This window comes from Lathamus discolor, chromosome 4, assembly GCF_037157495.1.
Source record: "Lathamus discolor isolate bLatDis1 chromosome 4, bLatDis1.hap1, whole genome shotgun sequence".
Taxonomy (NCBI): domain Eukaryota; kingdom Metazoa; phylum Chordata; class Aves; order Psittaciformes; family Psittacidae; genus Lathamus; species Lathamus discolor.
In genome coordinates this window covers 120034580-120060673 of record NC_088887.1, presented here as the reverse complement: position 1 = coordinate 120060673, position 26094 = coordinate 120034580, and the positions used below count along the sequence as shown (strand labels likewise).

Below are 26094 nucleotides of genomic sequence, written 5' to 3'. Positions count from 1 at the left end.
CTATTTGGTGGTGATAAAACATGGTTGTCCTGTCTGTGAAAACTAAATTATTAGGATCTGTGGAAGGGCCCAAGGAATAAATGCACTTGTGAATCTGTTTTGTGTATGTATACAGGAATGTTGGGACTAGATGATCATAAGGTCCTTTCCAACCCTAACCATTCTGTAATTCTATGTTCTGTGAGGTTACCAGAGGAGAGCTAGTCATGTTATGATTCAGTGATGTTTTGATAAGAATTATTTCTTAGATAATGATTGAATGTAAATAGATAAGCATGGAGATGATGTGTTTCTAATGTTCTATACCTTTAGTCCCTTACTCTGGTAGGAGTAACTCTGGATTTTTGCATTCTTACTGGCCAATGCAGGATTTATAAATGACAGTCTGACATCTGTTAGCTGTGGAGCTGGTGCATGTTTGATGCTCTGGAAAGTGCAAAGAGAGCACAGAGTTAAATTTCAGCTGATTTTGACTGTACGTTATCTCATACCCTAGAGATTTTAATCCTTTTTAATGTTAGTCCTGCCATGTTCTTTTTTGCTGTATTTATGGCTCTGGCAGAGGTGTTGAAAAATGAGAAGTGAAACAATGTTGTGAGTGGTATGTGTTTTCACAGGCACAGAAAATGTTCTTGCAAATAAGGAAAGTGCTCCCTTTTCCTGGGGAAATCTGCACAATTCAGTACAATGTGCATTTTTCTAATTCCTTTTGATCATTTGATGGTGACTTCAACATTTTAATTACTCCTGATGTATGTACTGTCATAACTATGGCACTATTATAATAAGTAAGCTTCTAACCGGTGCAATTGTACAAGTGTATACAGAAGAATATCATTTTCTTTACAGTTTTGCCTTTTTCTAGTAAAGAAAAATGGTGCAATGCTTTTGTGACAGAATTTAGTTCTGTAGTGTTAGGCATTAAAAGTTGTGTTAATGCCTCTTCAAAGGTGGAAATATGATTCAATTACATTAATTTTTTTTAAGCTTCCTTGGGAAATCATTACATGCATTTGATTATACTTCGTATGGAGTTGTTTTACCAGTCCACTCCTTGTTTACTCATAGGTGTGGTTTCAAATTGTCGATGATAAGCAGTTTTTGTTGTTTGTAGTTCTGAAATACGAGTATTTTGGTTTCTGCTTGTAATTAAAAGTAACAGACTCCAGTCATTTTTCAGCATCTATTGACTGCTAACAACAGGGGTTAAGCATGTAGTAGAGGAGGAGGTGCGTGGCTTAGACTGGAAGACATGGTACTACCTTGTCCTAGAAGCACTGGGACAGAAGGAAAGGAAGTAACTGAATATACTTGTTAAATGGTTGTGAATGAAGCTGTTGAAATGGGATTTGAGGCTTGCTGAGGTCTGCATGTTACTGGAAATCTGATTAGATTGATGGTGCCTTCCTGATTTCTGATACAAGGAAGTCTGGTAGCTCATTGAAGAGCCCGTATTTAAGACCTCTGTGATTTCTCTCAAGGAAAAGAAGCATAGAATCACAGAGTGGTTTGGGTTGGAAGGGACTTTAAAGCTCATCCAGTTCCAACCCCCCTTCCACTAGACGAGGTTGCTCCAAGCCTTGTCCAGCCAGGCCCTGAGCACTGCTAGGAATGGAGCATGGATAACTTCCCTGGGCAGTCTGAATGACATTAAGTGTTTTGGAAATGTGCTGATGTTTTTAAACCATTTGTGTTTTGATGGTAATTAAATGGCAAACTTCAGTTTGTTGGACTCTTGTTCAAAATAGTAGTGTATTAGTGACTTTTGAGAACTAGAAAGCTTTAAGAAGGGACACAGTTATAGTGAAATTAATTGTCTTGGTGCCTGGCTAACTTATTTCTTCCTTTGTAAGTAATTAAGCCAAAGAAAGTTTAACTCAAGCCACCTCCAAGTTATGTGGCAGCTCTGAAGGGACCCTTCTGGGATCGCCCCTGGCCCCCTTAGGCTGCATTACTGTTTACATACTGGCTGTTAACATTATAGCGGCGCCTGTCTCGTCGCTACAGTCAAGACTGTGTCACTGATGGTCTTATAAAACCGGAGATTTAGGAGGTTTGTAATTTGGTTGTAAAAATCTTGCTCTGGGCAACGATGGGCAACATGGTTTTAGTTGTAAACTTTGTGTGTTTTCATCAGGAAAAACAGTATACTGGATTCTCAAACATTTAAAGCATGTACATTTAGAAAGTGATCCAGTGCATGTTATAGACATCTATGTTTATACATATTTTTAGTGTCTTGGAAGCAAAAGTGTTACTTCATGTTGCTTAGAAAAGTGACGGGGAAACATTTGTGTAAGAGCAGCGTGGAATTCTGAGACTGTATGTTTGCTCTCCTGATGAAACAGTTCCTGTCAGCGTTATTTGCTTGCCCTAAATGCCATTAGCCTAAATAACATGATAAGGAAGAATATGGCAGCATAGGAATGGTAGAGAGTGTACGCTGTAAATAAATACCGCCTTTTCGTAGTCCTTTCAAATATGTATCTGTTGCTATATATTTCTATATAGTACTATACTATATTTAGACTTGAGGTGACAATGGCCCTTCTCAAAATGCTTTACAGTTACCTGGTTTAATGTTGTATTTTAGGGGAACATATAAATCACCAGTATGGTGGTCAAAACAGACTTCTGCCACAGTGAGTGTTTGTTCAAGCTTCAGGCTTACTTGGTACAGGTAAAAGATTGAGTGAGGCAGCTACACTGAGGGATGAGCTTTTGTGTCTTTGTGTTGTGGAAAAAAACCCCTCAAGTTTGGATCACTCACATGAGTATTTTGTGGTATAATCTGGTACAGCAGGAAAACAAGTTTTGGAGTTGTATTCCTCTTGACTATAACTGTGAAATCTGGAGCCAAGCTGTAGAAGTTAATGGAATGCTTTTTGTTTCTAAACCAAAAGCTATTAAATCCATTGCACTTCAGCAACTGCCTTGGTGAGAGCCATTGTTTGAGAGGTCTGTGTTTTTGTAGTAACAGCATGTAAACGTTTGAACATGTTTTGCTGCATGATTTGAGGGCTGCTACTGCTGTAGTTACAGGATCCTAGAATCACAGACTCGTTTGGGTTGGAAGGGGACTTAGAGCTCATCCAGTCCCAGCCCCCTGTCAGGGAGACCTTCCACTAGAGCACGTTGCTCCTACAGTTGTCAGAGGGAGGGAAATCACTGATCTTTCAAGGTTGCCTGGAAAAGCAGGAGTCAGGCTGGAAGATGTGGTTATTGTGGGAACGTTATGAGTGGATGGGCAGCTCTTGGGAGTGTTTTTTGTTGAGAGGAGCATTTCTTGCCGACTTTGGCTGTTTGTGGGAGCTCGTTCCCAGCATGGGGCTAAAGTGTTTCTAATCAATGGTTTACAGTAATTTGTCTGAGAAATGGGTTCGCCTGCTTTATGTTATGTTTGTCCCGACGCAGTCAGCTTCCAGTCTGAAAAAGAACCCCAATAGCTGGGTGTTCAATGCTAGAAAGATTAATGATCTCTGCCAGGTATGTCCTTTTGATATTTTCAGAGAGATTTCTATTTTTCACTTACTGTTATAGCATTTAATGTTAATTCTAGAAAAAGTTCCAGTTAATGAAGTCAGTTTTTAAGAACCACGTTTCATAAGCACAGGAGCAGGCAACTCCAGTGTGTCCTAAGTCAAGCAAATGGGGCAGAGACCTGCTGGCTGAACAGAGAACTCTTCCTGGAGCTCAAGAGGAAAAAGGAGTTGTATGATCTTTGGAAGCAAGGTCAGGCTTCTCAGGAGGAGTACAGAGCTGTGGTTTGCATGTGCAGGGAGAAGACATGATGGGCTAAAAGCTCCGTTAGAGTTGAAATTGGCCAGTGTTGTATCTGACAACAGAAAAGGGGTTTTTAAGTGTATCAACAGCAAAAGAAGATCTAAAGAAACCATTGGACTCGTATTGTCTTAGTTACAAAGGGAGACTAAGTAATTGTCTTAAGCTAGATTTCACCCACTTCTGATGGCAAAAATTTGGCAAGATGAATCCTATAGTTGTGAACGGAGCACGAAGGATCCTTGGGGATCAGCGATCCCAGTCCCATGCATTTATTCCATGGTTATAAAAAGGAATCAGGCTTCTGAAAAACTGCAGCCATGTCTGCAGAAGTGTTCAGCAACCAAGTTTCTGAAGTTTTCAGCTTGCAGCATTCAAGTGTTGGAAACATTTACTTGCTTGAGTGGCCCTTGAAGTCTTGCACAAGGTGGAAGAGCAGGAGAGCAGCTACAGCTTTATAGTCAACAATCCATTTTCTGGGTTAACACAGGCAGAGAGTAAGTACCCTGGAATACCCCATGTAAAATATATACCTGTCTTTCTGGAGATGCTGGAGAATGTCTTGCAGACATCTCTTAGTGTTGTTACAGTCAGAACTGAGCTGGATCATGTGGGACTGTTCAATAGCATTTGCTTAATGGGCTCCAGTTCCTGAGCTTGAGGAGGATTTACCAGCTTAGGCACAGCACCAGCCAGGAGGTTACTTCATAAATAATAGTGGTAAGTCATCCCAGGCAGCACCCATTAAGGTCTGTACTACCTCTGTCAGCTGACATGAGGCCAGCATGGATGGACAAAGGGCAGTGCTAAGGTCAGGCTGCAAGCTCTGACAGATCCCAGGCGACTCTGTAGCTAACTCTTCATGTGCTGCTCCCTGAGGAATTGAGACTTGAATATAATTAAAGCTTATTTTAATTTTTCTAAGGACAACTTTTGGCATATCTTTTACTTTATGGGTGAAAACTAAGTAAATGCGATTTATTCATCTGAGTGGTGATGGAATTTTGTATTCTGCTTTTTGTCATGACACCCCCCCCTCCCCCCCCCCCCGAAACTTACAGTCCTGTTGAAATGCCTACAGCTAAAATGTTAAAATTCAGCCTGCTGCTGAACATTGGACTGTTCCGACTTGGATTCCAGTGGCACAGAGGATTAATTGCTCTGTTCTGTCTGCTCAGTGCTAGCATCCAGGAGACGCTCATTTGGGCTTCCTTGGCTTGAGCAAACACTTAATACATCTTCTGTGTCTGAATGCTTGTGTGTAATGTGCAGCTCCCAGGGGGGGAATAATAAATACTCTGCTAGGATAGAATAAGCTTCAGCCGCTGCCCAGGTGAGCTGGCTGCAGTGCTGGCTGCTGGAACAGTAAGTTTGGCATTTACCTGGCGAGGTAGATCAGGAAGAACTTCTTTACTGTAAGAGTGACAGAGCACTGGAACAGGTTGCCCAGGGGGGTTGTGGAGTCTCCTACACTGGAGATATTCAAGGCCCGCCTGGACAAGTTCCTGTGTGATGTACTGTAGGTTACCCTGCTCTTGCAGGGGGGTTGGACTAGATGATCTTTTGAGGTCCCTTCCAACCCTTGGGATTCTGTGATTCTGTGATTCTGTAACATCTCTGCCCACCATGGTGCAATGCCTGAAAGACTTGGAGGGGATTTTTCTGCTATACATTCCTCAGGTATGCTTGAAGGATATTGTTTTTAGATAGTAGAGATGAGAGGAGCTTAAATCCTTGTTTCCACATGAGCCACACCTGTAAACCCTCTGTAAATGAATTGGCTCTTTCCTGTAGTCTAATTGCTCCTGAGGAATTAAGGTCATCATTAGCTCCTGCTAACACAGGAAAAAGTGTGGAGGTGGGAGCCTAGAATGGGAATGATTTGCTATATTTAACCACAGGAAGGTTTTCTGTGGTGAAGATTAGAGCAGTGTGCTGTGGTTAAACATCTTGCTTCCCCTTCTTGCCCTCTCCCCTCCAGATCCCAGCACAGAAAATGACGTTTTAATTTCCTTTAGTAAGTCCTACGGTTTTCATAGTGTTTCTTGTAATCAGATGACTTCCCCTCCAGTTTGAACCTTTCTGATAAAGTAAGCATATTCCTCTAAAGATGGTCTGTCTGAAAGGCACGAACAACAGAGTACATGGTGTCAAATGCAAGCATAAAACAGGGCTCATGAACCTCTCATCATAATCCAGACTGCTCCGGCTTTAGTGAAAGACTGAGGCAATATGGACTGTCTGATAGTACAGCATCATTTTGTCTACTGGAGGGAATTTGTGTGTGCTCAGTCTTGCTTCATCAATGATAAGTTTTTCATTTTCAGCTCTTCTTCAGTGTCTCTTATTCCTTGTGAGCAATGGACTGAGGAACTAGCGAAAATGTTTGAACATCAACCATTGACATTTTGTATCTTGGAGCCTAAAGTTAGAAAATAATAGGTTGAGACTGAACTTGGCAATAGCTTCTTTCTGTCTTTGGTGGGTGAAATGTCATATCAACGTCTGTCTGTAGTATCTGGCACAGCTCTTCATCAAATACTGATGTGCTGCCAGAAATTGACTTCTCAGTTCCTAAAAGGGGCCTGAAAAAAAGATAGGGAAAGACTTTTTAGCAGGGCTTCTTGTGACAGGTTGAGGGGTGATGGTTTTAAACTAAAGAGAGAGATTCAGACAGGATGTGAGGAAAAATTCTTTACAATGAGGGTGGTAAAACACTGGCACAGGTTGCCCAGAGAGGTGGTGGATGCCCCATCCCTGGAGGCATTCAGTGCCAGGCTGGATGTGGTTCTGGGCAACCTGATCTAGTTGAAGATGTCCCTGCTCATTGCAGGGGGATTTGGCTAGATGATCTTTAAAGGTCCCTTCCAACCCAAACTATACTGTGATTCTGTGAAATTACTCTCAGTCAAAACTTCTGGTCTGGCTTTACCTGCATTTCTAGAGGATTCCATTGGCTTCTGACACTGCTGTTCCTTGGGACCTTTTGTGTGCCAGGCCTTACAGATAACAATGTTAATCCACCTTCTTCATGCCTAATTCAGAGTTCCAGTTGGATTTGAAGCCTGTTTGTAATATGATGTGATAGGCTGTTATTAGGCTCCTAAAGGTGGAAAAATGCAAATGTCTCTGAGGCTGGCAAGTCTGACTCCATACCCTACTTGTGTTGTTATAGCTGCTCTGCTGTTTGTGAATATAAGGACATTTAGAAGTTGGTCACACCCTGTGAAAAACTGAGTTGAATTGATTTTCACATTAGTCTTTTTTTACATATTGCTTGAGGTATTTTAGAATGAGTGTAAATCCATAACAAATGTAATCATTAAACCATGATGGGGCTAAAGGGAAAATTAGCTCTGAACATGCCAACAAACCAATAGCTACTAGTTTGACACACAAGAAAAAGAACATTTGGCTGCTTAAGTCTTTTGAAATAGATGACTTTTTGAGTAGCTTATCAAAACCCTGTTATTGTGGAATGGATAGTCTCAAACTGGGCGCAGAATACGACTTGGGGAGGGGGAGGCAGCTATTTCAGTAGGCTTCTTGGGAAGCCTTTGGAGCTGCTTCTTATTGAGGTGTATTGAGGTTTGGGGTGTACAGATGGGGTATGGTGAATGGCTCTAAACCCGAGGAGGGCTGGAGAGTAGAAGAGAATGCGTCAAATAGTGGATGAATTTCCAGTGGTGTTGGGACAGCCGCAAGCTGTCTGCTGGAGTACTAGCATTATATGAGATTTCTTTTTTATCTCCCTCTTCCTGTCCATCTCACTTCCAAAATATACTGACCGTATGTTCAAGGCCAGAGAATATTGCATATCATAGAATGGTTTGGGTTGGAAGGGACCTTAAAGCTCATCCAGTTCCAACCCCTGCCAGAAGCAGGGACGCCTTCCGCTAGAGCAGGTCGCTCCAAGCCCGTCCAGCCTGGCCTTGAACACTGCCAGGGATGAGGCAGCCACAGCTTCTCTGGGCACCCTGTGCCAGGGGGCCTCACCTCTCTGCAACTCTGGAATTTCTGTGCCCTGCCCTGTTCTTCTTCCTAGTTTTCATTAACAGTTCCATCCATTATGTCCTCTTTTTGCTATGGAACAGCTGCGATTGCCAGCAAAATACGTAGAAGCAATGACCTGGTGCTGCTAAGGATCCCCAAGGCAGTTTTGCTCAGAAAGGGAGTATTTGCTTTTGTGCCCCATGCACTTGCCTTCCAGAATGCAGTCAAGCAGCGCATGCTGTATCCCACCTGAGAAGGCGCTCAGAAGAGAACGGGGTGTTTTCTGTTTGATTGACTGAGCCAGTTAAACCCAATTCTGTGTTACTATCAGCACTCCAAAGAAACTGTTACTCAGAGCCTTACCTGACAAGGTCTAGCCCTTCTGTACCAAGAATGTTAATAAAGAATCACTGGAAATCCTTCATTTCTTTTCCTGAGGTTTGATTAATTTGTTATTCTTCTGTTATCTACTAGTCAATCCTTCTATGAAACTAATGAGCTTTTTGGAATCTGATTTTTATCTCTCCATGGAATCTTGGGAGGTTAAATCACACTTTAATGAAGAGGTTTTTTCCCCTCTATAGGGCAGCCTTTGTTTTGAATCTGGCTTTGTAGGCACCATAGAGAAACTGGGAGAGGAGGAAGAGGGAGGGAATGTTAAAGGAAACTCTATAAAATACAGTGTAAAGCAGTTAAAAAATTAAACTTTAGATGTTATCTTGTGTTGCACGAGCTGAAAACTCTGCAAGAATTATGGGTCCTAAATTAACTGGAATGTATTACTGCAGATATATTTTCTTTTTGGCCTCTCTCTGTTCCCTGTTTTCTCAGACCCTCTCTTTGGCCTGTGTTCAAATCACAGAACATGTTGAGTTTATTTTCTACCCTTTTAAGAACAACAAATTCTGAGTATTTGCAAGAAACCGTGTAGTGTGCTCAAAGCAAATATCCCTGATTTGCAGCTTTGAGCAACTCGGTTCCCCCAACCTTTGCAGTGTCCATTGCCTACTTTAAACAAATCCATGTTTTGAAATAGAAGATTCCTTTAAAAAACAGTGTGTTCCTTAAACTGTGTATTTCTGACATGGAGTTATGTGCCTGAACACTATCTTCGTGTGAAAGACTTGGGACTGGTATTTACTAAGCCCCCCAAATACTCATTTTCTGTTTGGAGACTCACTGCTTCGCTCTGTTTTCCTGATTTTCAGCGTTATTTGGGAAGCTTATCTGTTCCTGCTGATTTGAAGTGAACTTTTGCACCAGGATTTCGCTGCTGGCCTCCAGCTGTCAGTAGGAAATTGGTGGGTGTGAGAGATTAACGATACCCTAAACATAATCTGCGATACTTGTGTTATTACAGGGATGCAATCGCAGTGCCAGATCTATACTTGGTCAGTGTGTGGTGTCAAGCTGCTGTAGAGCAGAGAACCACCCCCCCTTCATTTTGACCTCTTTTTTTTTGAGGGGAAACCTGTGATTTGTGTGTGTGATTTAATTCTGCAGGTTATAAAGTGGTGTGTTTTACAGTGTATGGGGGGGAAGCTGGGAGGAGGAATTCTTCCTGTTTTTGCAGACCACAAATCCTGTCTGGGGAGCAATTACAAACTCCTATGTTGGCTTCTTAGTTTGTGTTCAGAAATCCAAGCCAGAGTTAACTCTTTCTTTTAGTTTTTAAAGGACAAACATACTCAAATGTTACTATTAACAAGTCAGTACAGCGTAAGTTATGTGCTCCTTACCTTTCTTTTTTGTATTCTACCCCATATATACTTTTGAATCCACTGATTCCTTTGAAAGTCGTTTTATTAATGATTTCTTAGATTTGTAGAGAATCCACAAAAGGATCATGGGTTAAAATAAGACGATAACTGTCAGAACCTGCAGCACATGCAGTGATCAGTGGTGGTTGTATAAAATCCAAACTTGAATTTGTAGGAAACATTATAAAAAAAATATTTTTTATAAATTCATTGTCTTAAAGCCACACTTTAAAATTCAGATTGTGTCATGTAGGTCACAGGAAATGTAAATTTGACTTGTTTCATTCTGGTACCTAGTCTCAAGTCAGGATTGTGGGTTTCACAACACTAAAAGTCTCTGGAACAGCAAAGAGAAAAACTAAACCTATTTAGAAAAAAACTATAAACTAAACCTATATAGAAAAACTAAACGTACTCTTGTCTTAGCAGTGAGTTGGATATTTTTTTTTGATGGGGTTCTGCCCCCCAAGTGTTTAAATCCATTATATAAGTAGAGAAACATAACCCATTGGTGAGGCTGTTAAATCTAAGAAGTGTTGTCTTAAATTGATGCATGAAGATTTTTAACATAGAATCATAGAATAGTTGGGGTTGGAAAGGACCTTAAGATCATCTGTTCCAATCCCCTGCCATGGGCAGGGACTCCTCACACTAGACTGTGTCACCCAAGGCTCTGTCCAACCTGGCCTTGAACACTGCCAGGGATGGAGCATTCACAGCTTCTTTGGGCAACCCATTCCAGTGCCCCAACACCCTCATAGTGAAGAACTTCTTCCTTGTATGTAACCTGAACTTCCCCTGTTTAAGTTTGAACTCGTTACCCCTTGTCCTGTCACTACAGTCCCTAATGAAGAGTCCCTCCCCAGCATCCTTATAGGCCCCCTTCAGATACTGGAAGGCTGCTCTGAGGTCTCCACGCAGCCTTCTCTTCTCCAGGCTGAACAGCCCCAGCTTTCTCAGCCTATCTTCATGTCTTCAGCATGCTGCTTTATCCATCTTCAGGCTCCTCTGAGCCATTTCTACCACTAGCAGCTGCTGTATGCTGGGTTACAAGAGCTATAGCAGGTATGGGGCCTGGGTGTGTGCCTTTCCCCTGTCTCACTGCTCCAGCTCACTCCTAGAGCTGTTCTCCCTGAAGGACGTGCCTGTTGAGTCCATTTCTGTGGATTTTGTATGTAGCAGTATTCATCTTGCTGTAGTTATTTCCTGTTATTTCTGACTTGGTCACATCCCCTTTAGTTTCGAGCAAGAAACAAAATGTGACCGTAAAAGCCACAAGACCAGTTAAAAAAATGCAGTTGGAGTAGTTCAGATATGTTTAATTAATTGCACTGAACGTTTAGATTTCAGGATGTCTACTTGGAAGGGTTTGTGGCTTAAGTGAAATAAGGCAATAGAGAAAACAATGGTTTAAACTTTGTAGTGCCAAAAAAAGCACTTGATGAGAAAACCGCAGGACTGGAGCACTGCGTGTTTGACATATCAGATGGACAGGGCCAGGCACAACATGGGAAAGAATGAAATATTCCAAAGGAGGAATGAATATTGAGAGAGAAATAGCTTAAAAATAGGTGCCTACCAATCTTCTGTTGCTGCTTAGAGAAAGAGGAAGTGTTTGCTGCCTGATGGAAATGTTTGAGTGCTGTTGTGATTGCAATAATTAATTGGTGGTAAAATTGCTGTGATCATAACCATAGAATCATAGAAAGATTTGAGTTGAAAAGAACCTTAACATCATCCAGTTCCAACCCCCTGCCAGGGGCTGGAATGCCTCACCTTAGGCCATGTCGCCTAAGGCTCTGTCCAGCCTGGCCTTGAACACTGCCAGGGATGCAGCATTTACCACTGTGTTCAAAGGATTCATCCCACTGTCAGGCAAGTTAGGTTTTTTTGTTGCCTTCTTTTTTTAGCTTAGCAACAGCTCTGTATTTAAGGAAAGCCATAAATATATTGAAGGAAAACCATAAATAAAGAGAACTGGCAGTGAGTTCCGTAGGAACAAAACATCTTGATTGCATTTTAAAAGTGGATATTTTGTACGATTTGCTATTGTATGGAGCAAAAGCTCATGTTAGTTGTGAAGGTGAGGTTATTCTTTAAATTTTATAATGTGTCAAGCTAAGCAAGAAAACATTCTTTAGGAAACTGTTCTCCAAACAATGTGTTGGCATGCAGGTTTGGGCACTCGTCATTGCTTCTGCTGGCATGAGGAGGATTTTTAACTCGTGTAAGGAGATTTGAACTTCAACCTCAGTCAAATTTAAGCTTTCCAGAACGTGCAGGACTTACATGAAACTCACAGCCAGATGCATGCACAGTCTCACAGTGGCACTTAGTGATTTCTTTGACTTTAAAATGACAGAATAGGTTGGATTTAAAGGGACCTGAAAGATCATCCAATTCCAGCCCCCTGCACAGGCAGGGACACCTTCCACTAGAGCAGGTTGCTCTAAGCCCTGTCCAGCCTGGCCTTGAACACTGCCAGGGATGGGGCAGCCACAGCCTCTCTGAGCAAATTACTGTTGATTAAACAAAGAATATTAACTTTTAAATCTGATTTTTAGTTCCTATATTTTCATTTTAAGAACTTGAAGATGAAAAACTGGGTTAGTTTCGGTAAAGACTTGTGAGCAATTAAAATCTTAGGAAACATCGTGGAAAAACTGAAGGAGCTCAGTTTTTGTTTGGGAAGTGGTATGTGGATGACTTTGGACTCTAGTGTTGCGTTGGAGGTAAAGATGTAACTGGCTTCAATGACCAGGCGGATTCTCATCTAAAGGAGGGTACAAAGCACAAGGGTGGGCAGCCTTAGAATAACCTATCTGTGGTTGTGTGGACTTCACTGGAAATACTTGAAGACAAATTTGATCTTTCTAATAAAGTGGCTACTTCACTAAAGAAGATGTTTGTGGTTTGTATTAGTTACAAAGCCAGGTTATTTATCACTTCTGCTGTTATAATGTGTGGAAAAAAAATTATATATGATAATTTGAAGTTGGTTTTTCCATAGAATGATAGAACTGTTCAGATGAGCCTTGGGAAGTCAGCTAGTGCAGCTTACTGCTCAGAGCAGAACCAGTGCTGCGTTCAGACCGGCTTCCTTAGGGATTTGTCTGCTCAGCCTTGGAAACCTCTGAGAACAGAGGTCTGACAGCCCCTTGGGCTCCTTGTTCCAGTGCTTGGCTGTCATGGTGCAGAAAACACTGTTTCCTCGGGTCAAATCAAGACCTCCCAGCCGTGCTCATGATACTCCCCACTGGCTGATCAATGCCTGTATTATACTGGGGACAAAACAAGGGTGCAGCACTCTGGTATACTGAGTGCCAAGTAAAGGGGATTAATCATTTCCCTTGACCTCCTACCTACACTTCTGGTACTAAAGCCCAGTGCACTGTTAGGCTTCCTTGCTATTTTTATCCTATAGCTTTTGATATTTTTAGCAGTTATTTTAGACTTTTTCCTCTGGGCTGTACAATCACAAAAATATGTGGTTCTCTGAGGTTTATAGGCCATAGTTGAAGAGCTGTTGCTGTTGGTTTGGTCTGAACTTTACCATGTTGTTTGAAAAGCGTATTTTATCAGGTGAAACTTTTCCTTGCGGAGGGTATAAATGAAAAAGAGAATTATCTGTTTAACATCTGTTCAGTATCTTTGTTGGTGACAAGGACAGTGGGACTGATGCACCCTCGAGGTTCGCTGTTGACACTAAGCTGTGTGGTTCAGTTGATACACTGGAGGGAAGGGATGGGATCCAGAGGGACATGGACATGCTTGAGAGGTGGCTGATGCAAGCCTCATGAAGTTCAACAAGGCCAAGTACAAAGTCTTGCTTCTGGGTCCAGGCAATCCCAAACACATGTACAGGCTGGGCAGAGACTGGATTGAGAGCAGACCTGAGGAGAAAGGCTTGGGTGTGTTCACTGGCGAGAAGCTCAACATGAAAGTGTAAATTGGGGAAACAAAGGAGAAACAAAATGAAAACATACTGAACACTACAGCTCTTCGGTACTTGGATTAAAGGGTAATTAAATTGTGATAGCTTTTGTTCAATCCCCGTTTTGAGGTAAAAGATACCAGTCTTCTTAAGACTTCTTCAGACTGTCGCTGATGTAGCTGATGTCGGTGCTCCTGATTAATGTTCCACACTGGGCTGTAGACTTTGGGGGTGAAATGTTAGCCATGTATTAGCATCTTTGAACCTCCCCAAAACAGGTGGTCAGATACGGCTGACTAATTATTTTTTATGTTTAATTATTTCCTGCTCTTGTTACCATTTCCCAATTACATTCTTCTCTTACTTACCAGCTGCGCTGTTAATACAGGCCTTGGGTTGTACCAGCAGCCCTTTGCTTGGCCTGTCTCCATCTTTCTGCCCTGTTTTCCATCAGCTGTCATTGCTGCAAAATAGTGCAAGGTTTTCTGAACTTCCACCCACTTTTAGCAGTTGAGTTCAGGGTTGGGTTAGGCATCACATTGCATTTGCACAGGGCATGGGGCTGTTTGTTTTGAAAACAGTCACAGAATGGACTTGGAGGAAGAAGCCTTTCTGCTTGCAGTTAGCCTGGGCCACTTGAAGGAATTGATGGAGCTGTGCTTGCTGCAGGCACTTGCACATGATGTCATCCATCAACCTGCTGTATTTTCAGCTCAGGAAGTGACTTCGTGCACCAATTCGTTGTTTGCACGTTTTTCCTCCTCCTGAGCTCTGACTTCTCGGCATCGCTCTCGCTGCAGCTGCACTGCAGCCGCTGATTTCTTTCCTTCCTCTGCTCTAGTCTCTTTTCCTTTCTTTGTCTTTCGGGTTGGCGGGTTGCATTTTACCCTTAGCCAGAACGGACCACAATAGAAGATAAAAGTCATTTAGATCCAATTCTTAGTTTTTTAGTACTTAAAATACATTTCGGGAGGCTGGAAGACCCTGTGTGTCCCCCCCTTGCCTGCCTGACCCAGAGACTGCAGGAGAGAAGCCACTGAGTGAATGACGTGCACAAGCAATAGTCATGATGTTTGGTGCATGCTGTATGTAATACAACTGGGAATGCACAGGCTATACTCCTAAAGCTGCTTCTGAAATGAGGACAGTCACTCAGTAGCTGGTTGCTTGTCACAGGTCAGTGTATTACTGCTGAACTTACTGAAGTTGTTATGTTCTCAAAGTGTGTTTTATTACCAGGTTTAATTGTGTTTCCAAAGAGCTGAGTGTTTTGGTATTTAACCTAAACTTTTAATACTGTTATAGGGTAAAATAAAAACAAAAGCAAAAAACCCCAGAAGTAATCCAAGAAAGATGAAATATCTGGTATTTTTCCCTATGAGACTTTTTCCTGCTACCTGTCCTGTTGTTTTCCTTGCTCCTTCAACTGAAGTGCTAGCAAGATATGTTCTGTTAACACACTGTTCTTTTAAGCACTCTATGGATGCTTGAAAACTTCAAATGTCATGACGAAGTGGAATGTGCAAGCCTGGCTTGACCTTCTGTTACTCACGTGGTAGCAATATAAAAAAGTCCTCAGTGATGTGAGGACAAATAAGTTCAGGTTTATAAACTTAGTTCTGTATTGAGAAACTTTAATGGTTCAGCATGTGGTACCTTTTGTGTATAGCAGCTGTGGGGACAGGGATAGAAATCCCAAATACTATGAGTCTGACCGTCAACTCCAGAACAGCACCAGTCCAGAGGGAAATATTGGAACTTGAGTTTTCCAACCTTTGCTGAGTTCCTGGAGTTCCATAGCACTGATCACAAGCCAACAGCGTACACACTGCATTTTACTGTAAATTCACAATTATACTTCGGCTTTGGCCACACTATGCTTATGCTACCATACGTGCTGTGTAATTCAGGGTGCCTTGTCCCTTCATGCTGGCTTCAGGGCTCCTGTGTACGAGCAGGTTGCTGTATATAACCGGGTTTGTGTAATTCGTCACCACTTTGGCTACTGTGCTTATCAAATTGCTATTTTTGGTTTCATGCTTATTTTTGTATAGGGTGGTAATGATTCATCCTCCATCAATAATCTGCTTTTTAAACTCTCTTCTGTAATAAAACAGTCAGCATTCTTGAAGTGTTTTTCTTTAGTGTGCAAACAGTTTAATTCACTCACTAATTCTCTCATTTGTATTTATAGGAGAGGTCTCCTCACAATCTACATGGCCAATCAAGTAAGTAGTTCTTTATTTGAAGAATAAAGATATGTAAGATCCATTGAAAATGTGTGTTGTTTAAAATTGATGCTGAGATCCATTTCATTAATAATCATTTGTCCTGGGTTCAGATTTATTTCTTACGAAGTAACTAAAATGATCTTAAAAGCAAATTGTGACCTTGGGGCTTTTGGCCATTGTGTGTGCAAATGTTTTTACTACACGGTTGTATCAATTTAAATTGTGTGTCATATTCCTTGCAATCTCATTCAAATAAGTATCAGTAGTAAATTTAGCTAAATGCTGCTTTATGTGTTAACTTCTTCTAAATATATAATACTTATGTTACTTGATCATACTCCTTTAGGAAGTATTTTGCTATGCCAAAAGAGTTATCTGACTTTTTTGTATAGTTTGAGTTGCATAAAGAGTCACAGAAACTACAGAAAAGAAAACCGAAGAGCTGTGTTCTGGACTACTGGGATGATTTGCTGTGGCCTCAGGAGAACTGGGCAAGAGCAGAACTCTGATGAAAAGAACAGTGACTAGAAGAGATGGGACAAAGAAAATGTATCGTAGGGTGATAAACTTGATACCTTCTCTTCCATCCTGGTACAGTCATTGTTGATGGTGGTTGTAATTCTGAAGATTTAGTGGGGGAGCATTTGCTTTTGGCAGGAGGTAACATCATGTGTTTGCTGGCAGGTGAATACCCTGGAAACTCTCCATATGCATTTGCCAAATGGGTTACACAGTTCTCTCTCAAATTGTGGTGTTTAATAATTTCTTTGAGGCACAAATGGTTTCTTGGGTTATTCTGTATCGATAGATTGCCTCTCATTACAGACTGACTCCTGAGTGGACCTTACAGACTCCAAAAGGGAAGAAATGAGTTTTTACCACAAAGTTTCTATTGTCAAGTACTATGTGAACTTTTATAGCTGCTTGACTTGGATGGCTAATACCCCATCCTCTAGGGTTCCTTTTCTTTATAACATTTTTTGACTTAATTTCAAAAAATGACAAATCATTTTCTTGAAACGTAGTAAATGAGATGTTCACACTCCCGGTAACTCATGGGAACGAGGTTTGATTCCTGCCAGGAAATCTGAAGCTTGAAAATCACAGACTGGTTGGGTTAGAAGGGATCTTAAAGCCCAACCAGTCCCAGTCCCCTGCCATGGGCAGGGACACTTTCCATTAGACCAGGTTGCTCCAAGCCCCATCTAACCTGGCCTTGAACATTGCTAAGGATGGGGCAGGCACAGCTTCTGTGGGCACCCTGTGCCAGCGCCTCAGCACCCTCACAGGGAAGAACTTCTTTCTCATAAAAGTTTGAAATTTTCCTTGAATTCAGAAGAGCAACTGTGGAGAAACTCCTTGTTCAGGAAACAGGTTATAAGGATGGTGATAATCAGCTGGAGATGCCATCATTCATTTCTGATGGACCTCTCAAGAGGAGGGTGAACCTTGGGTTGGATGATCCTTGGAGGTCCCTTCCATCCTGGCATTCTACGTTATGATTCTTAGAAGTAAGTGCAATGAAATAACAGCACCTCTGGGTATCCCAGTTCTGAGAATGCTGTCATTGCTTTCACAGCCCTTAAGCTGTGATACCACTCAGTTCATGGGATGTTGGATGGTGTTATGCTGGACGCAGTTTCATTTGATGGACGCCATTCAATGCAATGGATGTTTTTCTCTTCAGCAGTTAGTTTAGTCACAAATCTTTGTGGTGAACTCAGGGCTACCAGGGTTTGCTTTGTAATCTGCCCTTGACCATGAGATATTTACCTTGTTAGCAAGCTGTGTAATCATGGTAAATGTTTCCCTATTTGTGTAGCTTGTCTTTGGCATAGAACTTTATATGCTTTGATAAGATTCACATAGAAATTTACGAAGCCTTTAAACCCTGTATTTCTGTCATCATTATATTGTGGCATGCCCCATTCTGAGAGCTGGCAAATTGGAATCATTAGGTTGTGAAATTACACTGCATTTCTTGTATTGTGTGGAACTCGTGTCAGGACCTATTAAGATACTCATCAAGCTAAATGTATTCCTTTGGTTTTGCTTCATGTTCTGATAAATCTTTTGTGGCCTGAGTAATAATAATTGAGGCTTTTTGTGTGACTCTTCATGTGTGCTTGCCCAGTTAGACTGGATGTGATTGTGATTAGGTTTATTGGCTGTTACAAGGAATTATCATGATTGCTGCTGCAGTGAATCCTTAGGGCTTTTAAACCAGGAAGTTGTATTTCTCTTGTCCTGTTGGTGCTGTGTGACAATTCATCCTCAGCACTGAGTTTACTTAGTAGGAAGGGGAAAGGTGTGTTAAAGTCTTTATGCACGGCTGCTGTTTTCTCAGCTCTGAGTGAAACAGCGAGTCTAAGGACTCATGTTATAAAGGTAACATTTTGATTGTTCTTTAATCTGAAGCTATTAGAAACAAGTGAGTAAGTCTTCTGGCCAGTTTTAAATAAGTCTATGATAATAGATTTATGTGAACCTGAACTCCCCAGTTGTGTTTCTTTACCGCTTACACAATAAAATGACAGGTTAAAAATTAGCTGTTTGGGCTGTATATGCTCTATGAAAATACTGACTAAAAATGCTTTCTTAGACTAACTTTTCTGCTAAACTGAATCTGTACAACAGTGCATTCAGGGCTTGGATTTTAGTGTCTTTATAAAGATAAGACTAGAAATAAGGGTAGGAGTGAAGGATCTGTAGTTTTGTAGTTTCAATTTTGATATGCAGAGTCTAAAATCAACTTCTGAGCTTCTCACTGGAAGTCAGTCAAAGTTTTCCGAAGGAAATTAATATACTTGAGCCTTAACCTTGTGGAACGTGTGGGTTTGGAAGTGTTTATCTAGTTACAGTGTGAGACCTGATGCTTCCATAAGAGCCCATAACGGAGGAGCAGTGTGGTCATTACTGTGGGCCACACAGAAGCATGGAGCCTTTCAAGTTCTATTTTGGATTGCATATATTAAAGTCAAGAAATTTCTAGCATGGTAAGAGATGCATTAGTAGTGAACATATAAGATGATCCTTCGTGGATAATGTGAGATCAAAAGGAACCCCAAGATTCCAACGAAAGGTGGAAAGTGTAATGTAATCTCTGCAGTTATTTTTATCTGGAAAAGTAGATGATATCAATGACTGTCCATGAGTAACACTTAGAGCTCTTGCGTTTCCAAACAGTCAAGGCATACTTGATTGTGAGCAGCTCAACAGTTGAGTTGTTGCTTTTAAGTTGAAGAAATAGTGTTTTTGGATTAGGGTGGTTTTTTGTGTTCAATATGCAAGATAGGAAGAGACAAATCTAGAGTAGGACCCATTTCATATAAAACTTGAGAAGCAAAAGTTTAGAATTGCTTTGTTGGCATTGAAATGCAGCACCAAAGAGGCAGTTATCCTGGCATGTGCTGAATTACAACATGTGGTTTTTGCTTTTATCAGAAAAATATGTAAGTTTCTTTACGTGCTACGTTTGAGATTTAAACTGTGCATCACTGTCTCAAAGGCTTTCTTTGTTTTGTGCTATGGCTTACAATGTATGGTATTTCTAAAACTGGAAATGCTTAAGCATTAAGATAAGGCAGCTGGATGCAAAAAGCAGAGTGACGCTGTTGAGGACTGGGTCTTGAGTGTGATGTGAGGAAGAGGTATAGGAATAGTGCCTAGAGGAAATCTGGAGAGTGACTTTTTACAAGGGTAAAAGGATATAGGGGTAGGACAAGGGGGAATGGCTTGAAACTGAGAGATTTAGATTAGACATTCGGTGTGAATTCTTCCCGGTGAGTGTGATGAGGCAGTGGCACAGATTGCTCAGAGAAGCTGTGGCTACCTCAGTGTTCAAGGCCAGGTTGGGTGCAGGGACTTTGAGCAAGCCATGAACTAAAACAGGATGTTACAAGTGAATGCAGACTACAGGTTTTGTTTCTTGGGGTAGTACAAAACACTGACTGACTTTCTTTTCTTCATTTTAATGCCAACAGTTTCTTCAATCTCAGGATTTCAATAAATCCCAAGTAATTCAGCATCTACTTTCGGTCATGATGCTCGACAACAGGCTGCTATGCCAGCCTTTCTTCTTAACCCAGTGGCAAAATTCCTGTAGCTGCGCATTCCTCACACTGCTCCTAACACCCTTCTGTTTACAGTTCACAGCTCTTTTGGAAAGCCTTTGCTGCACAGATTGAAGGTTTTCCACACCCCAGACCTGTGTCTGAGGCTCCCTTCTACATGAGAGGATTGTGGTTCACACAAATCAGTTTGACTTGAAGCTGCTGTTCAAACTACAAACCAACTCCAGTCAAGTTCCAACAATAATCTTTTTAGTTTGACACACTTTCTTTGAGTCTTCACGTGCACAATGCACAACCTACACTGCACACAGGCTAGAATTCAGAGAGAAAAACTACAGATTTATGCCCATTAGTAAGACTTGCTTAACAGGTCAGTGAGAGGCCTTACTCCAGAAGTTATCAAAATAGAAATATCTTCAACCTCTGGTACATTCAGGCTCTGAAGACCTGGTTGGATGAGGCTTTGAGCAACCTCGTCTATTGGAAGGTGCCCCTCCCTGTGGGGGGTTGGAACTAGGTGAGCTTTAAGGTCCCTTCCAACCGAAACCAGTCTGTGAGTCTGGCCAGCCATAGGAGCAGCATCAGGGAGCGGAAAGGTATAGGTATGAAAAAAGATGGAAAGACAAAAAAGACTGAAAGTAGAGGAGGCTGAGAAGTACAATTTGGAGATGAGAAATGAGAATTTACTTGTGGCAATAGTCATGAAGGGACTGGAGCTGGGCTGTTGTAATGGAAACTGATTTGTGGGAGTGTTCCAGCTATAGCAAGTAGAAGAAAGATGAGAAAATGTAGGATCTGTTCTAGTTAAAGTAGTGAGCAGATGATAAAGAAAATTATGGGGTTGTGGGCAAAGGAAAGGATCAATTTTGTTGTCTTTATTATGAAGAGAAATATAGCAAGAGTCCAGAAAGACAGGCAGAGAGAGGGGATTATTGAAGTCCTGGGTGTGGGAGTTGGAGAAATGATGTCAGCAATTGCACCTGGATAAAGTTTGTACAGAAATATGGAGGTTGTGTTTAATTTATCATTGTGCTGATATTGTCTGCCACTTATGAAGTATTGTCTGTAAGTACTTCTATGCAGAGGCAAAGATACTGTTATAATGTAAGGAATACACAGCCGTGCTTGTCATCAGTGGTATGAAAGCAAAGTAGGCGAGGAAGGGTACATCTTCCTAGAGATGTGCAATGCAGAGATCATACGTTAAAGAGCAGTGACAATAAAGAGAGGTGCTGAGAGGACAGTGATGAGTGCAGTATGGGGAGACTGCCAGGATGTTGTTTATCCAGTTTTTGGGGAACCCCTGGGAGCTGCTGTGTTCACTCTTAACAGCCTGCTCCCCTCATCGCTGTTCATTTCAGAGCTATCAGCTCCTTCCTTTCCCTACAGCTGCTATTGCAGGAATACTTCTTTCATTTGCATTTCAAGTCTTGTTAAGAAATAAAGCTACTAAGAAATACTGTTCACATTAAATATCTATTGAACTGAACACATTGATCAAAGGCATTCCAGTGGGCGATGCTCAGCTTCTGTATATGATAGAGAATGTGTAATACAGCTGAGCACAAAGTTTCTTGCAGTTCTAAAGTAGTTGAAGTAGTTTCACGCTTGAATTGTTTTTCAGTTGCATAAATAGATGAAATCTGGGTTCATTTTGTCTGTATCTTTGTTTACTCCAACCAGTCAATGTGAGGGCTGAGTGTAAGTTGTGCTCTTAAAGCTTTTGATATATTTGGTCTAGGCGCATGCAAAAATGCTGCAGCACAGACTTCAAAAGAAATCCCCAAGGATGCGATGGAGAAATGAGTATCCAGAGCTCTTCAGTTGGCTTTAACTCCAGATATTTGTATGGGATTTTTACAGGATGAAGTCCGAATGATACAAAATATCACTAAATCTTCATGCTTTATAGAATCATAGAATAGTTAGGGTTGGAAAGGACCTCAACATCATCTAGTTCCAACCCCCCTGCCATGGGCAGGGACACCTCACGCTAAACCATCCCACACAAGGCTTCATCCAACCTGGCCTTGAACACCGCCAGGGATGGAGCACTCACAACCTCCCTGGGCAACCCATTCCAGTGCCTCACCACCCTAACAGGAAAGAATTTCCTCCTTATAGCCAATCTAAACTTCCCCTGTTTACGTTTTAACCCATTACCCCTTGTCCTGTCACTACAGCCCCTGATGCAGAGTCCCTCCCCAGCATCCCTTTAGGCTCCCTTCAGGTGCTGGAAGGCTGCTATGAGGTCTCTATGGAGCCTTCTCTTCTCCAGGCTGAACAGCCCCAAGTTCCTCAGCCTGTCTTCATACGGGAGGTGCTCCAGTCTCCTGATCATCCTTGTGGCCTTCTCTGGACTTGTTCCAGCAGTTCCATGTCCTTTTTATGTTGAGGACACCAGAACTGCACACAATGCTCCAGGTTTGCAGTAGTTTGAAGAAATGAAAGCCATTAGCCTAATTTAAGATATATGGTACGCACAGACAGTGAAACTTGACAGAGATACAGCACAATATATAGCAGCATTCAGATGTTTGAGGCCAAGGGCCCTCCAATGTCACTTTCCACATGCTCTAAATTTGTTACGGTTTCATCCTTTGGGAGGGGGTGATACGTGGAAGAGTGGAAGAAAGAGGGGTGAGACTTGTGATGGCAAGAGACAAAGCAACAACAGAAACCTACTTCTAAGCTGTGCTTTTTGCTGATCCTGTAGTTCTGTGTTTTTGCTAAAGGTGCAAACTGGTAATGCTGTAAAGGAGCAAGAAATGCCCTGACGGAGCATTCCTGAGTGATTTTCTCACCAGCTTATCAAATGCTTTCTGTACAATGTGTCTGAGTTGTTACGGATGTTTCAAGGAATACCTTGTGCCAGTTGCAATTACATGAGGGAGGATTCTATGAATAATACAGGTTGAAGGGGTTGTTTTGTTGCTTGGGTTTTCTTTTTTTGAGTAATGTGCTGTTGGACTATGAAGTCATGTTTTTCATTTCTGTAACTTGGAGCTCTGAGCTGCTGATGCTGTTCAATGCTGGAGAACATTGCATGCCACCTCAGAAATAGCCTTTAAAATACAAAAAGTTCATGATTATCACTTCATCATTGATAATTCTGTGAAATAATTGGTATTTAACATATCCCATGTGTTTTGGCAAACCATCATCATAGAATCCCAGACTGGTTTGGGTCAGAAGGGACTTTTATGCTCATCCAGTTCCAGCTCACTGCCACAGGAAGGGTCCCCTTCCACTAGAGCAGGTTGCTCCAAACCCCATCCAGCCTGGCCTTGAGCACTGCTAGGGATGGGGCAGCCACAGCTTCCCTGTGCAACTGACTCGGCACACTCGCAGGGAAGGATTTCTTCCTGATTTTTAATCTAAGACTCTTTCAGCTTGAAGCCGTTTCCCTTGCCCTGTCACTTCATGTCCTTGTTGTTCTTTCTTGCTGGCCAAAAAACCCCCTAAGTACCAGGCAAGCTCTGTTGTTAGAATAATAAATCCTCCTGTCTTCTCAATTTTGTGTTGTTAGGACAGCACAAGTACTTTGATACTTGGTTTAGGTTGGATATTAGGAGAAATTTCTTCACCAAAAGGGTTGTCAAGCACTGGAACAGGCTGGCCAGGGAAATGGTGGAGTCTCCATCCCTGGAAATGTAGATGTGTCACTTTGGGACGTGGGTTAGCGGTGGACTTGGCAGGGCCAAGTTAATGGTTGGACTCAATCTTAAAGGCCTTTTCCAACCTAAATGATTCTGTGTTTCTATGGTATTCAGCTTCTGACCTCCGAGTTAACTTAGAGGGGAAAAAAAGTCCTGTTTGAAAGCTCACAGGGAACCTCTTGGATTTTCCTCAGTGAAAACCACACTGAGCTGGAACTTAGGATCATAAAGTAATTCCTACCTTGTTGCCCCATGTTGGGATGTGTGTTGTGATGTATGATCTCCCTAGGGAAGCACCTTTCATTTGTTGCTAGGGAAGATCAAAAAGGCCAGAACTTGGTACTGACCAGAAAGAAGTCTCAAGTGCTCAGTGAAGGTAGTTTCTGCTGCTGCATAGACAAACTGTCTCAGGTGATGACTTGATGCTGGCAGTGGTTGATCATTTCTGAACTTCTGTCTCAAGTTAAGCCTTTAATTTTAGTGCTAACAAGAAACAAGTCTTCTCTGCCATAAATTTAGGCATTGATACCAACTCACCAGTGTTTTCCCTGAGGTTATGGTTCTAATGTAACACATCTCAAGTTGGAAAGTCAGCTGAATGCCCCCCTCTAATAGAGGCGTTTTTACCTCTGTTTTGGACCACTTTGTAGCCTGGGTTTTGTGTAGGGTTGGTTCCTTCTGCTTGTATTGGTTCCTTTGCTTCTATGAGATGTTCCTTGAGTAATCCTGCCTTTTGTTACAGGATGGTGTTTTTCTGCTGTTTGTCGTCTGGATTTAGGAGGAGGGCTCTTCTGTAGCTTCTGCTTCTTCATTGCCTGGATCTTAGTGGACTAACAGGGTAGAACACAAAGAGCTCACAGCATTGCTGTTTCATAGAAGGCATACTTGACTGGAGCTACTCTGATATTTCTTCTAAGGCCTCCACATCATTTACTCTTCTCATGGTTTAAAGCCAGGCAGAGTCAGCCCCTTGCTCTCAGAATGACGCTTGGTATGGCTTGTGTCACGGCATGGACAATCAGGCATCATAAATGCACTTTTTGGCAGTGACAGAGGACTTGAATATAACCTGGTTTATGAAACTCAACAAAAAGAACCAAGATTGGTCCTTTAGATTTCTTCAGAATCCTTTAGATTTGAAAGAGCAAAAAGGAAAGAAGAAAACTAATGACATTAGGTTACACATGAAGGCAGCATGCTTGAGTGAGAAATGTGGCTTGGTTTCTTTAGTAGAATTTCAACAGGCAGTCTTTAATAATCTATAATGAAATGGTAGTGAGATAAAGCATTCTTAGGCACTAATGGCACTGAAATTCTGTTGCAAAATAAAGCCTCAAAATATAAAGTTGTCCTTCAGAAGCATCTCAAAGGGAAAAAACATAATGAAACAAGAGGGATTAAAAGATCTGCATAACTGGAATGTACTTCTTACTCATTTTTGTCTTTCTCCTTTGCTTTGCACTCTTTTGAGTCAAATCAGTAATTGAGAGCCAGCATTTATTAATGTTAAGCTCTTGTAATGATTCTTATTTGCTGTAATACCTGGGCATGCATAGGCATGTGTTTGCAGAAATAACTAAAACCCTCCCAACTTAAAAATAATTAAAAGTACCTAAACCCAGTTTTGAATGAGGGTATGATAAAGAAAACCCATTTTCTCGTCTCAGAAGACTTGCAGGTGTTCTTAACCTTGTTGTGCCTCTGATTTTGTCTCGTTCTCTCAGCATCCTCAGGGTACAGAGCAGTTCAGGAGATGCTGTTAATACCATGTGCCAGTTGTGTACTGGAGCAGCAAAGGAAAGGAAAGGGTATATGTAGTAGTACCAAAAAGCCAAGATGTTTTCTATTAAGATCTTAATAAAGTTAATGTAGGCTACTTGAAAAGGAGCAAATTTTTCCGAGTGGTTTGGAGGAATATGGAAGTTATTCCAACAAAACGGGTGCTTTTCAATGTCTGACAGTAATGTTCAGATCTATTCCACAGGCACCTAAGCAGAAAGAAAGATTTTACCCTTTCATGGACTCGCTGAGTTTCTTGTGGTGACTGTGCAGGCCAGTGTATTGTGTGATCTGCATTTCCAACCTCCTTGCTTAGAAATGAAATGCAGATGGTTTCAAATAATCAAAGACTTGGATTTGTTTTATTCCAGTCGACGAATGCTCAAGACACTCTCCAAAAATTGTATTTTGGAGTTCAGAAGGAGATGCCATAAATGGGTGAGCTATATACTTTACACATATCATGTTCTGTGGGGAAGGCAGTTTGGCGACCGAAACAGGCAATATTGAAATAAATTGCTACTTTTAAATATAAACATTACATAAAACTCAGATGAAGAGGGAAATAAGCAGGAGTCTTACTTTCTTCTGAATAGAACATAACATAGACTAATTTGATTAACAGAATACTTTTCATAATCAAATTATAGGTAATTCGTGGCATTCTATGATGATGTTAAAAGGTTGAAACGTAAGGTCATTGTCGCTACCCCCACCCTCAATCAAAAAAGGGCAGGTCTCAAAATTAGGAGTCATGTGAACTTAAAGACTGCTGATGGCTTCACTTTTAAGTACTACAGTAATAAATTTAGACCCTGGCAGCTGGCGTTCTTGTGGATTGACATGGCTAATTGGCTTTGGCATCTTAGCCTCAGGAAACCTCAT

The 26094-nt window shown here is 41.5% G+C and overlaps 1 protein-coding gene across 1 annotated transcript in view; it reads left to right on the top strand.

The window, feature by feature from the left end:
* The window catches only part of TMEM135 (transmembrane protein 135), a 168122-nt gene that overhangs the window by 21583 nt on the left and 120445 nt on the right, over positions 1-26094 (top strand). Inside the window, exon 4 of the mRNA XM_065678794.1 lies at positions 15662-15695. Within this exon, the coding sequence (XP_065534866.1) occupies positions 15662-15695 (34 nt within the window). The remainder of the gene's footprint in view (positions 1-15661; positions 15696-26094) is intronic.